Source organism: Pelodiscus sinensis, chromosome 3 (genome assembly GCF_052426305.1).
Source record: "Pelodiscus sinensis isolate ZL-2025 chromosome 3, ASM5242630v1, whole genome shotgun sequence".
Taxonomy (NCBI): domain Eukaryota; kingdom Metazoa; phylum Chordata; order Testudines; family Trionychidae; genus Pelodiscus; species Pelodiscus sinensis.
In genome coordinates, this window is record NC_143054.1 from 16,799,652 (window position 1) to 16,815,544 (window position 15,893).

Sequence of the window (15,893 nt, forward strand, 5' to 3'; positions counted from 1 at the left end):
GCCACCAGCTTCAAGCCAGACATATTTGACATTTTTTTGTAGCTTGACTGTTTATGTCAAAAGATTATGGTTAATTCTCTTCAGCTATGCACTGTTTACATTGTGGTTATGGTCAGGACGGTGATTTATGGTAGCACCCGAAGGCCCCTTTGTACTAGGGAGCAGCATATGCACCTAGTAACACAGTGTCTACCCTAAATAGTAAGAGACAAAAAAAGGCATAAGAAAGGAAGTATTACCATCTTCAATTTGTAGATGGGGAATTGACACAGATGAAATGTGAGTTGCCAAAGGGTTATGCAAAGTCTTTAGCAGTGCTAGGAATTAATCCTTGATCTCTAAAGTCCAAGTCCCTACTGCCTTAACCAGAAGACCTTCTTCCCTTAGTTAACTAACCTGCTATATAAATTTGCAGTTTCACATGAAGATTCTATTACTGGTAATGATGCACTGACCAAAAAAAAATGCAGCTTGACATTTAGATCCCAGGATGTGTTTACAGGTCCTCCATTTAGGGGAAAAAAATCATTCTGCTTGTAAACTGATCAGTTTACATCTAGGGATGCCATTTTTACTGCCTGCTCAGAATAGAAAATGTACTTTAAATTCATGTTTAAGCATTTAGCCAGTAGAAGGGTATTCTGTGATGTTTGAAGTAGGTTCTTAAACTAAGTTTTATGTTGAGATATTTCTTGTCTGAACTTCTAAAAATGCATTTTCACTTGGTTAATCAAAAAAATTATTCCTCTGGAGTCATTACAGTTTGATCTAAATGTATTGTTTTTTGGCATCACCTTATAGAGTGGATTGATTTAAATCACCAAGAGAAAATTATTGATTTTTTTAAATCACATTTCCCACTAATAATTCTTCATATTTCTTAAACAATGGTGCAGCTCTGATCACTAAACTTGTTCATTTACAACTCTATACTAGGGAGGTAAAAATTGTTTAGAAAGGCAACCATGTAATGACTAAAAATCCCAGAGTTACATGGCTACACATGCTGCAGACTCTGCAGTATAACTTCTATACTACAGAGCCCACAGCGTAGAGTGATAGTCTGCTCTGGGTCTGGCAGGGGCTGCTGGCCCTGCTCCCAGAAAACCAGCTTTGCTGTGAGCTCTGCAGTATAAAAGAATTTTATCACAGTTTTCTTCACAACGTTTTATGAGAATGGGCCAGTGCTTAATAAATTGTTCAAAACAGTCAACCATGGAATTCCATCGAACATCTTTGGATTAGTTTGGATCCTTCTGTTCTCTTCAGTGAAGCTGAAGCACTGTGGTTGTTATGGAAGTATTTTGAAACTTCAGCATTTTCTTTTAGTTCTGGAGAAGATGTACATAAGTCTTTGGCTAAAAAATGCATTAAATGGGAACTGCAGCCATACATTAAGGAACATTCTTTAATTTCTTCTAAGCATCTTCTCATCTTTGCCATGTTCTCAGCATTGTCTGTGATAAAACTGCTCATGTGACAGTTGATTTCTGTTCTGTTTATTTTCAGATTTCACTGCCACGTCTTTTAAATATTCTGTTGTGTGAGCATTTCCCAATGTATCTTTTTTTTTTCTGAAAGATACTCAGCCCCATCTTCTGTTGTTACACAGGCATATATTACTGGATTGTTGTGTACATTGCACCACCCATCAAGGCTTAAACTGACACATTTCCTGTCAGTATTTCTTGCACGTTTATCTATCTACTCTGCTGGGGTTTTGTCTTGTCAAGAGTTAACCCCTTGTCATACAATTAATTCAGTTAATTGCCTTTCACTCTCCCTTGATGGCTGCTGAACCCATCATAAAGTGCATCATAGAAGGCAGTGAACTCTGCAGACAAGGAGACCTCTTGGAATGCCTGTTACAGGATCCATATAATACTTAAGGTTGAGAGAGTATATTTAGCGTTCTTACAGATTATTATTGAAAATGATTTTCAAAGGTTAATGATTTGACTACTTAACAGGCTTACCTACAAAATGGAAGTAAGGCCACTATTTTTCATGTTCAGGACAATATTAAAATATCTTCAATGTATATAATAAGACACTTTAATTGCAGCACCAATTTATTTTTATTTGAAAATTAGATGCATCAGTGAATCTGAAGGAATAGTAACTTTTAGCAGACTTAACACCAGGTCAATAGTTTCAATTTCTGTTTAAAATGTTTTAATTATATATGTGATGAAAATGATCAATTTTTTTCAACTTGTACATTTCTTAATTAGTGCTAAGCATGCTGCACGAATATGTGTATAAGGTGGGAAATCAACAGTATGCCAATGAGATGCATAAGACCCTGTGTCACTTCAGTATGCTGTTTGATTATAGGTTTCAGATTACCTTGAAGTTATTAAAGAACCAATGGACCTGTCCACAGTAATAACCAAAATTGATAAACACAACTATTTGACTGCCAAGGATTTCCTAACAGATATTGATCTCATCTGTAGCAATGCATTGGAATATAATCCAGACAAAGACCCTGGAGGTAAGGAAATATTTAGTTTTAACCTACCTAAACTTAAGAGAATAGTTGTTTAATAATGTGTGTGATGATTGAGACATTTAAGCAAATTTCATACTTAGTTAATTAGCTAAACAAGTCTAATTCCAGAAGTCTGTTTTTTCAATATTCTGAAATACTCTTAAGTAGACAGTTAGTCTGTAAGTGAAAAATTCTTAGGATTTAGGTGCTGCAGTAAGTGTGCAGGACCTAGTAAGTGAAGGCAGGGCTAGCACTCTTAGCTTTCACTTCAGGTAAATTAGGTTCCAGTAGTGCGTAGATCTAAAGTGAGAATGAATTTGGTAATTGCTTCTTGGTCTTCCAGAGATGTGTCTCCACATGATAAAACCATAATATAATTTGGCAAAGCGGCATGAAGAATTCTGCACAGCACCTTGCCATTTTATTCATTAGCCTCCAGCTGTGATTCTCACTTTCATGAGTACCCAATTCATCTATAACATTAAGAATTTACCACTGAGAGTGGGTGAAGGAGCAGAACTAATCCCAAAGAAGAAGGTTCTGTTTTAATTGATTAGGGAAGAATTGTTTTGCAAATGTTTTTAAGTGGGAGTTTATCATACAGCCATTTTCAATTAAAAAAAAATACAGAAGAACATTAGTGTCCTGCAGATATGGGAAATGTCATCCTCTGTATTTGTGAAAAAGGATCACTATTGTGCGTTGGGAAAGATGGGTGTTACTAAATGAGCATTTGGTCCAATAGCTTCCGAAAGCTGAAGTCAGGCTTTAAAATGAAAAAGAAAATCCCCCTTTAAAGGATTTGTTAGTACAGAATGATAAAACGAGAACTGATCCTCTCTGCAAATTAAGACAGTGAATTAAAAGGTTTTAATTAAATACAATGAGGTAAAACAAGAAATAGTTCTTTGAGTAGTTGGGGACATGTTATACTCAGGTATGTGTGTGCCCAGTGCACTAAAGCCAGAGAATTTTGCCTAGCAATATATAGGGGGCAGTGCTCATGCCCTTTCTTTATGGCCCCACACATGACTATTAAAAGGGCATCACTGCTCTGACCCCCTTCTGTTCCTTCTCGCTGACCATGGCTAAAAGTGGAGTGTAGGCATGATGTTTTTTCGTGCTGATTTTATTTATATTTCATTCTTCTGAAATTTTGTTGTAAATAGTCGTAACAGTTTAGCTAGTTGTGCCTCATTAAAGTTAGGTTAAGTAGCTATGTTTTTTCAGGTGGGTTGTCTTCACCTGGATTTAAGCTCTGTCTGACATATGTGGTGTCTGTTCCTGTTAATGATCATCATGTGAAGTGTTTAGAGAGGGACACATGAGGGAAAGGTCTTCCAGCTGCAGATCTTTTAAGAATGTATGAGTCAGGGGACTTGAGGCTCAGTTAGCACCTACTGCAGCATGACATGCATCCTGTACATGAGACACAGTACTTGCTCTTTAGCTAGCATCCTAATTGTAGCTAGCATCCTCTGCTATACTCTCAGGCCTCCTCTTAAGAGGAAGAGGGATTGTTCACCTCCCATGTGCCCCGAGAAAGGACCTATAAAACAGACTGTAGCCACTTCAGAGCTTAGAGAAAGTCCTCCTCTGCCAGAATCACTGCATACTGGCACCATGACTCTTCAGGTACTCTTGATGGAACTGGGCCTATTATCTCTTTTTGGTACCAAGGCAACATTAATTTGAAGCTGTAGTCTCAACTGTGATTCCATCCATTGGTGCTAAAGGAGGACTCAGGGACTATAAGTTAGTTGCAGTGAAACTAAATGAATTCTTTGCAATGGTCTTCACGGCTGAGGATTTTAGGAAAATTCCCAAACCTGAGCCATTCTTTTTAGGTGACAAAACTGAGGAATTGTCATTAGAGGTGTCATTAGAGGAGGTTTGGAACAAATCAATAAACTTAACAGTAACTAGTCACCGGGACCAGATGATATTCACTCAAGAGTTCTGAAATAACTCAAATGTGAAAATGCAGAACTACTACAAATGCTTCGTAACCTATCCTTCAGATCTGTACCAAATGAATAGAAGATAGCTAATGTGATAACAAAAAAAAGAGCTCTAGAGTTGATCCTGGCAATTACAGACTAGTTAATCTAATTTCAGTATCAAGCAAATTGACTAAAATTATAGCAAAGAACAGAATTGTGAAACACATAGATGAACATAATTTGTTAGGGAAAAGTCAACATGGTTTCTGTAAAGGGAAATCGTACCTTACTAATCTACTAGAATTCTTTGAGAGGGTCAACAAGTATGTGGACAAGTGAGATCTAGTGGATATACTGTAGTATACTTGGATTTCCAGAAAGCAGTTGACAAGGTCCCGCACCAAAGGCTCTTAAGTAAAGTAAGCCATCATGGGGTAAGATGGAAGGTCCTTTCATGGATTGATAACTGGTCAAAAGGTAGGAATCGGTCATTTTTCAGAATGAAGAGAGGTAAATAGTTGTGTCCCACAGCGGTTTGTACTGGCACCACTCCTATTCAATATGTTCATAAATGATCTGGAGAAAAGGGATAAAGAGCGAGGTGGCAAAATTTGCAGATGATACTGAACTGCTCAAGATAGTGAAGTCCCAAGCAGACTGTGAAGAGCTTTAAAAGGATCTCATAAAATATGTGACTTGGTAACAAAGTGACAGATGAATTTTAATGTAGATAAATGCAAAGTAATGCATATTGGAAAACATAGTCCAACTATACATACAAAATGATGGAGACAAAAGTAGGTATTACCACTCAAGAAAGATCTTGGAGTCATTGTGAATTGTTCTCTGAGAACATCCACTCGATGCAGTAGCAGTCAAAAAAGTAAACAGAATGTTAGCGATTATTAAAAAAGGGATAGAGAATAAAACCGAAAATATCTTATTGCCTCTGTATATATGCATGATAAGCCCACATCCTAAATTCTGGGATCAGCTATGGTTGCCTCATTTCAAAAAAGATATCTTGGCACTGGAGAAAGTTCAGAAAAGGCCTACAAAAATGATTAGGAGTTTGGAACAGATGTCATATAGCAAAATGTAGAAAGATTGCAACTTGTCAGCTTAGAAAAGAGATGGCTAAAGAGACTATAGAGGTCTATAAAATTATGATTGGTATAAGGAAAAATTATTTATTTATTCCCATAACATAAGAAGTGGGGGTTACCATTTGGAATTAATAGGTAGCAGGTTTCAAACAAAGAAAAGGAAGTATTTCTTCATGAAATGCACAGTCAGCCTTTGGTACTCCTTGCCAGAGGATGTTGTGAAGACCAGGGCTTTAACAGGCTTAAAAAAAAAACTAGATAAATGTATGGAGGCTAGGTCAATCAGTGGCTATTAGCCAGAGAGGGTAGGAATGGTGTTCCTTAGCCTCTGTTTGTCAGAAGATGGGAATAGGTTACATGATTACCTGTTTCTGTTCATTCCCTCTGGGGCTCCTGGCATTTTGGCCACTGTCAGAGGATGGGATACTGGGCTAGATGGACTTTTGATCTTGACTCAGTATGTTCTCATGTTCTTATGTTTTATGATTTATTTATTTTTAGTTAGAATTTTGTTAGCACATTGGAAAAAATAATGTAGTTAGTTTAGGTTAGTGCTTTTAGTTAGCCCATGAGACTGTTTGATTACAATCCACAGCCTTTATGCAGGAACATCATTTGCTAGGTTTTAAGTCATGTTTGTCACGTGGGAAGATAAATCCCCTCATGGACAGACACAGTGTGCTCTAGTGTATAGACAGAATGCTTGGCTATTTTGTTTAGGTGAGAGACACATTTCTTTAAAGTGTGCAGTTTGCTGAGTCTTGAGAGAGTTCACTCATACATCTTTAGAGTACAACACTTGATCTTAGCCAACAGATCGAGAGGTCTCTGAGATCATAGATGGACTTTGGTGTGGCACAGCTGAAGTGATTTTTGGTGTTGATGTTGAAGATCCAGCCTGACACTGCCTTGGGAGACAAGGGAGGTAATTTTAGGACAGAGCTTAAGAACCCTCTTTCCTCTCTCAAAGACTCTGAAATTTGGTAGATGGAGAGGTCAGATATCTCTGCAGCCAGTGGAAGTAAAAACTATTATTTCATAATCATTGCTATGCTGCTGTCCCATTCCCTGGTTCCGTGCAACAGAAAGGTGGAATTACAGATACAGAAGAATCCACATAAGGTGGCATCAGGCAAATTGATACAGAGAATGAAAGCAGCACTGGAGCGTCTAGTCTCCATACTGGATTTACATTTAACGAGGTCCCTAAAATAATTATTGACATAGGGTTCCTTGGTGTTGAAGCATCCTCATACCCTGACACATTTTAAAGCTCCGATATCCAGACATCCGTACTCGTCCTCTGAGCCGGTGCCAAAGAGTTAATCTAAGACTACATGGTCAATTCCTGTGGCACCAAAGTTATCAACCACTGCTGAGAATTAGTACCTACAGTACCAAGCTCAACACTCTACATCCATAAACATATACGTGTAAGTGTTTTTGGTTGTCTTTTAGTGACACATCTGACATAAAAGTGACTCCTGAACTGGGACTCATTTATTAAACGTGTCACCAGACTCCTTGTTACTTATTAGCAGGGCTCGACAAATAGTGTAATCTACTTGCCCATGGTGAGTAGGTTACACCCTGGAAGAGCCAGCGCAGCGCGAGCTGCGCATGCGCAGAGCGTAGAACTGTGCAGCTGGCGAGCAGAACTTGCTGCCGCTCGGCGAGCCTTGCTTATTAGAATATGCTTCTTTGTCAGCTAGATCAAACTCTTCACCAGAGCAACCCTGAGAGTTTGTCATTTTAAGATATTTCAGGATCCCCAAGTTCAGGGTCATACCAAGCCATCTACTAATAAATGTTGGCATCATCCAGCTCCGCTTCCCTTTTGTTTTATTTTTCACTTTCCTTGTCTTCATCTTATCAGGCACCTAGCAAGGAGCAGTTTTTAGAATCTCAGGCACCTTCACTGACTCCTTCAAGAGAAAGTGTACTATATGTTGAAAGAAGCTTTTCACGGGCTGTTGCTTTTACAGTCCCATCTCAGAAATCAAACTTTTGGTCCTTGTGTCCCCCACCTTGTGCTAATATGCCCCATCTGTATGGATTCCAGCCTTGACCATACTGACTCAGATCACCTTTACCCTGTAAGAGCCCCAAGTTGGCATCCTGCTTTTCTTAAGGAAACTATATTGAAATTGCTTCAGAAAAGCCCTTGGTCTTGTTCCTTCCCCTGTGCCGCAAGTGTCTATGAAGTTTGAACAGTATATGTCTGAGGAGGACAGAGGAGTGCAGGATGATTCCAGCGCTTTCTCATCTTCAATGGCTGAAGCAGTGATCGCCTACAATAATGGGTGATTAAGATGAACAAAAAGCTTTTAAAGAAAGTAGAAGAGTCTGTGGGAGCATCCTTGAACCTAATATAGGTGAAAACATACAAGCTATTTCATATCCTGCAACCAGCTGCATGGGGCAGAATAGCGCTTGCAGTTAATAAGGGATTCTCCAGCTAGTGGAGTATTTATGGGCTACCCTTCATCTACCACAGCAACCTCAGAGGGGTAAACAAAAATAACAGCTCTTCCTTTCAGCATCTGAGTATTTCTGTTCACTTCTGATGCATTGTTGGAATTATTATTACTTATTATACTATATATTATTTTCTCTCTCTCTCTCTCTCTCTCTCTCTCTCTCTCTCTCTCTCTGTATATATATACACACACACACACACACACACACACACACACACACACACACACACACACACACACAGGCAGTCCCCGGGTTACATGGATCCGACTTACATCGGATCCCTACTTACAAACGGGGTGAGGCAACCCCGCACTAGCTGCTTCCCCCCAGCAGACCAGGGAGACGCGAAGCTAGCGCCCCCCCGCCAGCAGACCAGGGAGACACGGAGGGGCTTTTCTCAACAGACACCTCAGCTTGAGAATAAAGGACTGAGGGAAGTGAGGTGTGGGAGAATAAAACTGAGCTCTGGAGAAATGTTTGGCTAGAGTTTCCCCTACAATATGTACCAGTTCCGACTTGCATACAAATTCAACTTAAGAACAAACCTACAGTCCCTATCTTGTACATAACCCGGGGACTGCCTATATATATATATATATATATATATATATATATATATATTACTGCTCTAAATTTAACCATACATTTTTTATGAAATCCGAAGGCCAAATGGTATTTATACAGTAGTTCTAAACATGCCTAAAAATAGGGTTGCCAGGTGTCCGGTTTTGAACTGTACAGTCCGGTATTTGAGGGTTCTGTCCGGAAGACAAATTGAGAAAATACCAGACATATAAAATGTCCAGTATTTTCTAATTAGGTAAGTTTTATTATTAGGAGTATCAATACGTAGTTGCGTACTGCCCGGCTGGTAGACACACGTTGCGTGAGCGTGACTACCAGCCAAGCAGTACGCAACTACACGCCGGGGGGAATCCCTGGGACCCGACTCACTTATGGTTCGCCAGGACCATGTGCGGGATGGGCAGCGCCCCCAGGATCTGCGTGTGCCCAGGTCAGTCCAGCTCCCTGCCGGCCAGTTCTCTCCCCCCCAGCCAGCCCCGCTGCCCTGACCTCCACTCCCGGCCAGCCCTGCTTCCTGCCGGCCGGTCCCCCTGCCCCGTTCTCCCCTAGCAGCTCTGCTCCCCCCAACCAGCCCTGCTTCCTGCTGGCCAGTCTCCCCCTCCCCTCCTCCCATATCTCCCCCAGCCAGCCCCGCTGTCGCCGACCCCCCTCCCCCCACTGGCCAGCCCTGCTTCCCACCGGCCAGTCTCACTCCCCTCCCACCTGGTCCCCCCACCCATCTGAGATCAAGTGTGTCTGGTATTTTTTCTGAAGCCACCCGGTAACCCTACCTAAAAAGCTTAAATAAGTTGTTTACTAATCCAAAAAGTTATTGTTTCTAAGCATTCAGTCAAGATACACATGAACAGGCTAACCTTCAGGGATTTAGGTGTATGATTGTCAGCTCTAACTTAATCAGGCTGATACTAGCAATGAACCCTTTTATACACTTAAATAAATCATGTTCTTATCTATGCTAACTTGGCTAAAAACCAGGTTTTGATCAGTTGGGTGCTATTGCTGGTTCAGTCTTTTCTTATTATCTATCCATGATAGTTGGGACCTTTTCTTCCTTTTACCCTATCAGTTACCTTTCAGGTTCAGTTTTTCCAATTAAGCCCTTATCTTTCAAGGCCTTCCCATGACTGTTAACAAACCTGGATTTTATGAGATCTACAGAAAACATTTGTTCTTTTTAAACTAATTTGACCTTTTATCCTATACACAGTCATCACCAGTTGTCACCACAGTGAATATAAGATCCAAGCAGGAATCAAAGAAGTTGGATTTTTTTTTTGTCTGAAAAGTTCATTCAGCATCTCTTCGGATCCTATTTACAATTTTTTTGTCCGCTTTCTTAAACAGATTACCTTCAGATCTGTGCAGAAGATTCATTGCTATCAAGATTCTAGGCAACTCAAGATTCTAGGGACATGGGAGCGAGATTGCCGGATACTGGAATTGCCATATGAAGTGATTGAGGATTGTTTGTGCCTTCCCTAAGGAAGTACAGACTTCAGACATGACATTTAATGGGAAAGACTTGTTAAGTCCAAAGGGAGATGAAAAGTTGCACTCATTCAAGGATTCTTGGACTATGGTCATATCTTTAGGCCTTTTACATCCCAGATTTTAAAAGAAATTACAAATTCCAGTTTCTCCTTTAGGCAGAGATCCAAATCAACTATCTCTGGTTTTTACTCTCAGAAACAATCAAGACAGATATAAAGTGTGTCTTGTTATCCATTATCCAGCTATCTCAGTCACAGAATCAATAATTTTGATATTTTTGGTTGGGTACACTGCACAGGACAATGTGAAATTCTATCCCTTTCTCCTGCCTCTTTCTCTGCTTTTGTTCCCACCTCTCTTCACAGATTCCTAGACTGTGATAACGTTAGACTGTTGAGACCTGTAGGTAGACTGACACACAAATACCCTCCAGTTTCATACCTTTTCTCCCATCCCTTTTCAGGAAATAATTTCACACGAGTCTCATGCACCAAGAAATACATTCTCTACTGGAGCCAGTTGTGATATAGCCTCTGCTGCTAGCCTTCAGAGGAAAAGGATTTTATTCTCCTTACATCCTTGTACTAAAGAAGAAAATAGGTTGCTGATTCATACTACATCTCAGCCTCTTTAACACTTGGTGACTCTCATATGAGTAACTTAAAAATAAAGCAACATAAAGTTGTATCTCCTTCACTACCAAAAAGTGAATACATCCTTAATATATAGTCTGTGACCTTTGTATCCCAAACTCATGCACTTGGGGACTGTTTTGTAGGAAGTGATTCTAGGGATATGCAGAAGTATAGTTCTAACACTCTTTTTGGTGAAGTTCTAGCAGCCTCCTTCATTCTCTAGAAAATGTTAAATTATTTATCTACTATATAAAGGAGAATGTTTGTATGTTTGTGCGCTAATAACTTGGGCACTATAAGAGCTACTGCAACCAAACTTTGCATGGGGTAACCATTCCTCCAGGAAAAGGTTTTAAGGTACTTTTGGCAGTGCAGGGAGAAGCAGCTTCCTGGGGGAAGCGGCAGGGACAATCACTCACTAAGGCCAGCGGTGGAGGTGCAAGGAGAGGGGCAGCTGCCCCACTCACCTCTACCAGGCCATTCCACTGCGCAGGCGAGTCCGGGGCAGGGGAGCCCCCTCCTCCCTCTTGCCCGAGATGTCACTTGGCCTGGGCCCCTCCCCTCTGGTGGCGGCTGAGGGTTGCTGAGCAGCGGGCTGGAGCTTGCGGCCTCTGCTAGGGGACAGTTGTGGGTGCAGTGGGGCGAGTCCAGCTTGGAGGCAGTGGCGGCGGTGCTGGGAGCGGCCCGGGGTCCAGCGCAGCTTCCTGGTCATGTGGCCCCATGGTGCGGCAGGTAGCGGGGCAAAAGTTTTGGGGCGGGCAGTAGAGTGGTTGCCGCTGCAGCCCCGGGCACGAGCTGGGCTGCCCCGCCCACCCTAGGTCCTGTGCAAATTCTTTCCCCACCCACCCCGAACAACGCTGGGTAACTCCAACTAGTATGTTTATATTGCAACAGTACTTATGATGTACTACATGTCTTCCCTGCTATAAGTCATCCTGGTGTACGTTTGGTTCTGCACTAGCATCGTTGACTCATGTAGGAACTGATGTGTTATAAGTCCTCCCATTCCCTGCTCTTAAGTCGTGCAAACCTCTCTCGCCCTCTCTTCCCCCTCCCCCCCATTTGCACAAATGGAAGTCAGCCGTGGGAAAAAATTCCCTGCTTCTTGTTTTGCTTTACATCCCGGTTTTTTGGAACATATCTTGGATGTATATTGGGGATGTCCGGTAATAATTTCCCACGTACAGAAGTTACTCTCCACTACTGACTGACTCTACCAGTGCTTCTAGTACTCTCAGCTTATTACTGGTATTATACAATGATGATCATCCACCATATGCAACTATGGCTATCTACTTCCCAAACAAGTGTAAATAGTGTCTAAGAGACCAGGATAATGAGTTTCCTCTGCTTTGGCTTCTGACTGAGCGAATTCTCCCTTGATCTCAAAAATCACTACTCTAAAAGATCTAAGTAATGCTTAGCATATTTTGTTTGGTATCCTTAATTGTTCTCTTATGCTGTTCTAATGAGTATATGTAGTGATTTTTAAAGTTGCATTAAATATGTTAATTGAACGATAATATAATTTAGCCATTAGAGTTTAATGTTGAAATAATTATACCATTCAGAAAAGGTAATTCAAGATGGATGATTGGCAATCTAGTATGCTTGTACTAAAAACAAATAACTGGATAGAAAATGGTGTTAGGCATTTAGCTGAGTAAAACAGATCCCACAATGCTGTTTCTTCCCCAGTTCAGTTTTACCCAACACATCTCTGCTCATTTTCAACAGACTAATATTGGACTACTGTCTAGACTACATTTGAAACTATTGGAAACCAGTAATCTCTTGAGAATTAGTCTTTCACTTTTATAGTTAGGACTCCAGTTTGGCCAGTGAAGATTCCTTTGTTCAATATCCCCCCAGATCCAGCTGAATACACTGCAATCCTCTGCAGACTTGCTTTCTGTCAGTAATGGTCATAATGTTAAAGCCACCAAAGAAGCAAACATCAATATCATTGGCATAATAGTCAGTAAAACTCAACTTAGAGTCTTATAATATGATGTTAATTATACAAATTAAAAAGCAACCATAATCTGAGGCAAAGAAACAGGCTGGTGATATAGAAGACTCCTAAAAATCTTAATACTATTGACTCTCGATTCCTGAAGTTTTTTTTAGACAGCAGATTGAGGAATAAACAATGTTTCCTGGTTTTTCATATAAAACGGATGCTTCCGTAATCCCTTATTATTTTAAAGTCTATTTAGTTTTAAATACCAGTAATACTTCAGTACCATTCTGCTAATTAATTTCCTGGTTTGTTTGTCACTGAAGATCAGTTAATTGAGGTGGCAGAAGAAGGCTCTGGGTGAATGATCTGAGAATATACCACACTAATAATTTCAGGTATTCGGTACTTCCTTGAAGCAGGAGTAGACTTACTTATAATTATTCAGTGGTTCTTGTCCCCCTGCTGCTTCTCTCATGAGTGAAGGCTTTCAGTGTTCCCATTGACATATCTGCTTAGGGACAAGGGGTACCCTGATGGTAAGGTGGTGGGGTGGGTTCCCACATGGCCTAGGGGATAGGGCACTCACCTGGGGAGGACAGGGTCGTGGGTTCATAGTCCCGCCCTCCCCAGGTTGGGTCAAGACAGGACAGGACGCAACTGCCAAAAGGCAGGCAGCCCCCGGGCAGGAGGGACAAGGGGTGCCCTGACAGTAAGGTGGTGGGACAGAATGAAGCAGAACTTAAGATTTTGTTGGATAAGTTATTTTCTGGACCAAGCTTGACAAATTAAGCACCACTTTCTACTATAACATAAATTAATCTGTGGAGGATGGTGAAAGCTCACTTTTTGCATTGGAGAAACACTGCCATTGGTTAACTCAAAGCAACAGTTTTCCACCTTAAAAAAAAAATCTGTATTGCCCAATAATTATTTGTTGTAATTTCATGTGATCCATATGTTACAACCTTTAAAAAAATAAAAAGGAACTGGAGTATGACACACATTCCACTGGAGTACACTAACTTTCAGATTTTTGTTAGCCTTTAAGGTGCTGCTAGACTATTTGTTTTTTTAACTTTTTCCAGTTATAGACTAACTCGACTACCCCTCTGAAGCTTTAGATTTAATGTTTATAATGGTCTTACTTCATTTGTTTTCTTACGTTGTTTGATTTCCTGTTTTTTTCTTCCATTTTCAGACATATAATGTCTTAACTTTTTTTTATAGATAAAATAATTAGACACAGAGCTTGTACCTTGAAGGATACAGCACATGCCATAATAGCTGCTGAGTTGGATCCCGAATTTAATAAAATGTGTGAAGAAATCAAGGAAGCAAGACGAAAAAGAGGTAAGTTTTGGAATGTTAGTCTAAAGAAATATTTATTGTAATACAACTCGTCCCCAACTTACGAATGAGTTACGTACCAAACTCTAGATCTTAACTTGATCTGTTCATAAGTCAGATTACATTCACTAACGTACAGCTGCTCTGTTTGTAAATGCAGATTTTGTTCGTAACTCGGGTTCCAGCTGTATAGGAGGTTGGTCATAAATACGAACGGTCGTAAGTTGATGCATTCATAACTCGGGGACTAGCTGTATATAAACATCTGAGACACTTGAAAGCAAAAGTGGGTGTATTAGGATGCCTGGCAGAAGAAAAAAATCATTGATATAAAAGTATTATTGAGCATAGTGGAATAGTGTAATAACTGACCATAAACTATACAGAAAGAATGGTTACGTGAAGCATGGTTGGTGCTGCATCTAAAAAGATTCCATGGCATCTAGTGGGATGTATATCCTGATTGGAGAAAATTGCAGTTAAATCCATATGGATTGAAATCCCAAGCAGCAAGAGTACAAATATATCTCTGGATCAAGAAAATAATATTGAGTGCACAATGTTGAGAGAGTTTAAAAGGCAGCAAAGTCTAACAAACACAATAATGAGGATTTTATCTGTCCGTATATAACCTGGCCAAATGTCACAATGAGCAAAGAAGAAATTTCATTAAACTTTAAACAAATGCTGCTTCTTCGAGTGCTTGCTCATGTCCATTCCAATCAGGTGTGTGTGTGCCGTGTGCACGGATCCTGGAGCTTTTTTCCCATAGCAGTATCCATAAGGCCAGCCAGGGAGCCCCCTGCAGTGGCGCCAGCATATATGCCCCTGCTGGCCCCTCCACCTCCTCAGTTCCTTCTTACTACAGCAGCTGGAGCCTGTCAGACTTCTAGTCTTCCCTTAGCTTGTAATTAGTTCTCAAGTAGAGTAGTTAGTATCAAGTTAGTTTGTAAATAGTTCTTAAGTATAGTAATTAGTGTGTAAATAGGAAGGATAAGAGGACATTGTTCTTCTTCTATGCCTCTCCCCAGCCGCTGAGGGAGGGGATGCCAGGTCCACACAGCTTCAAGCCTTGTGTGTCCTGTTTGAAACCTATGCCCTGTTGGGATCCGCACGACTCCTGCCTTAAGTGTTTGGGTGAGGCACATTGCACACCCATCTGTAGGATTTGTAGAAGTTTTAAGCCACAGACAAGAAGGGAGAGACTCTCCAGGCTTAAGCAGCTACTTATGGAGTCTTCTCTCCAATCGCCGGCGCCAAAAGAAGCCCAGTCGGTGAGCAGTACCCCTTCCTCGGTGTGGGAGGTTACTACTGCTCTGTTTAAGTAAAAGACTAAGACTTCCTGGCACGGGTCTCAATCTCCAGCCCAGAGGAAACCTAAGGAGGTTAGGGTACAGTCCTCGCACAGGACAGGCCGAAAACTGCGCCCAAAGGAAAGGCACTTGGCCACAAACGCTCCGGGATAGCCACGCACAGAGTCTTGACATAGGCATACTCCCATGAGGAGAGAAGCCTAAGGACCCCTTCAGGAACTTAGGCCATCAACTCTGGAGACTTTTAATGTGGCTCACAATCTGATAGTGCTAACTGCCCCAGAGCCATTGTCCTCAGCTATAACGGAACAGTCATCTTTCCCCATCCCAGTGCTGGGCAGATCGACGGCACACTGATCAGCACAGTTAATGGCGCCAACGGCATCCCTGCCACCGTTACCAGTACTGATGCCAGAGACAGCCTCCGCATCACCAGCCACCTGGGTCCATGGACACCCATCCACCATTGCTATGGCACCGGGAACACTGCCAGCATTGCCCATACGAGCGCTGGACCCAACACGGGCAATGGCAT

The 15,893-nt window shown here is 41.2% G+C and overlaps 1 protein-coding gene across 2 annotated transcripts in view; it reads left to right on the forward strand.

Moving 5' to 3' along the window:
- ATAD2B (ATPase family AAA domain containing 2B) overlaps positions 1–15,893 on the forward strand; it is a 157,387-nt gene that overhangs the window by 98,420 nt on the left and 43,074 nt on the right. For both annotated transcript variants that reach the window (XM_075923418.2, XM_075923419.2), the window contains exons 22-23: positions 2,338–2,497; positions 13,926–14,048. In XM_075923418.2, the coding sequence (XP_075779533.2) occupies positions 2,338–2,497; positions 13,926–14,048 (283 nt within the window). The remainder of the gene's footprint in view (positions 1–2,337; positions 2,498–13,925; positions 14,049–15,893) is intronic.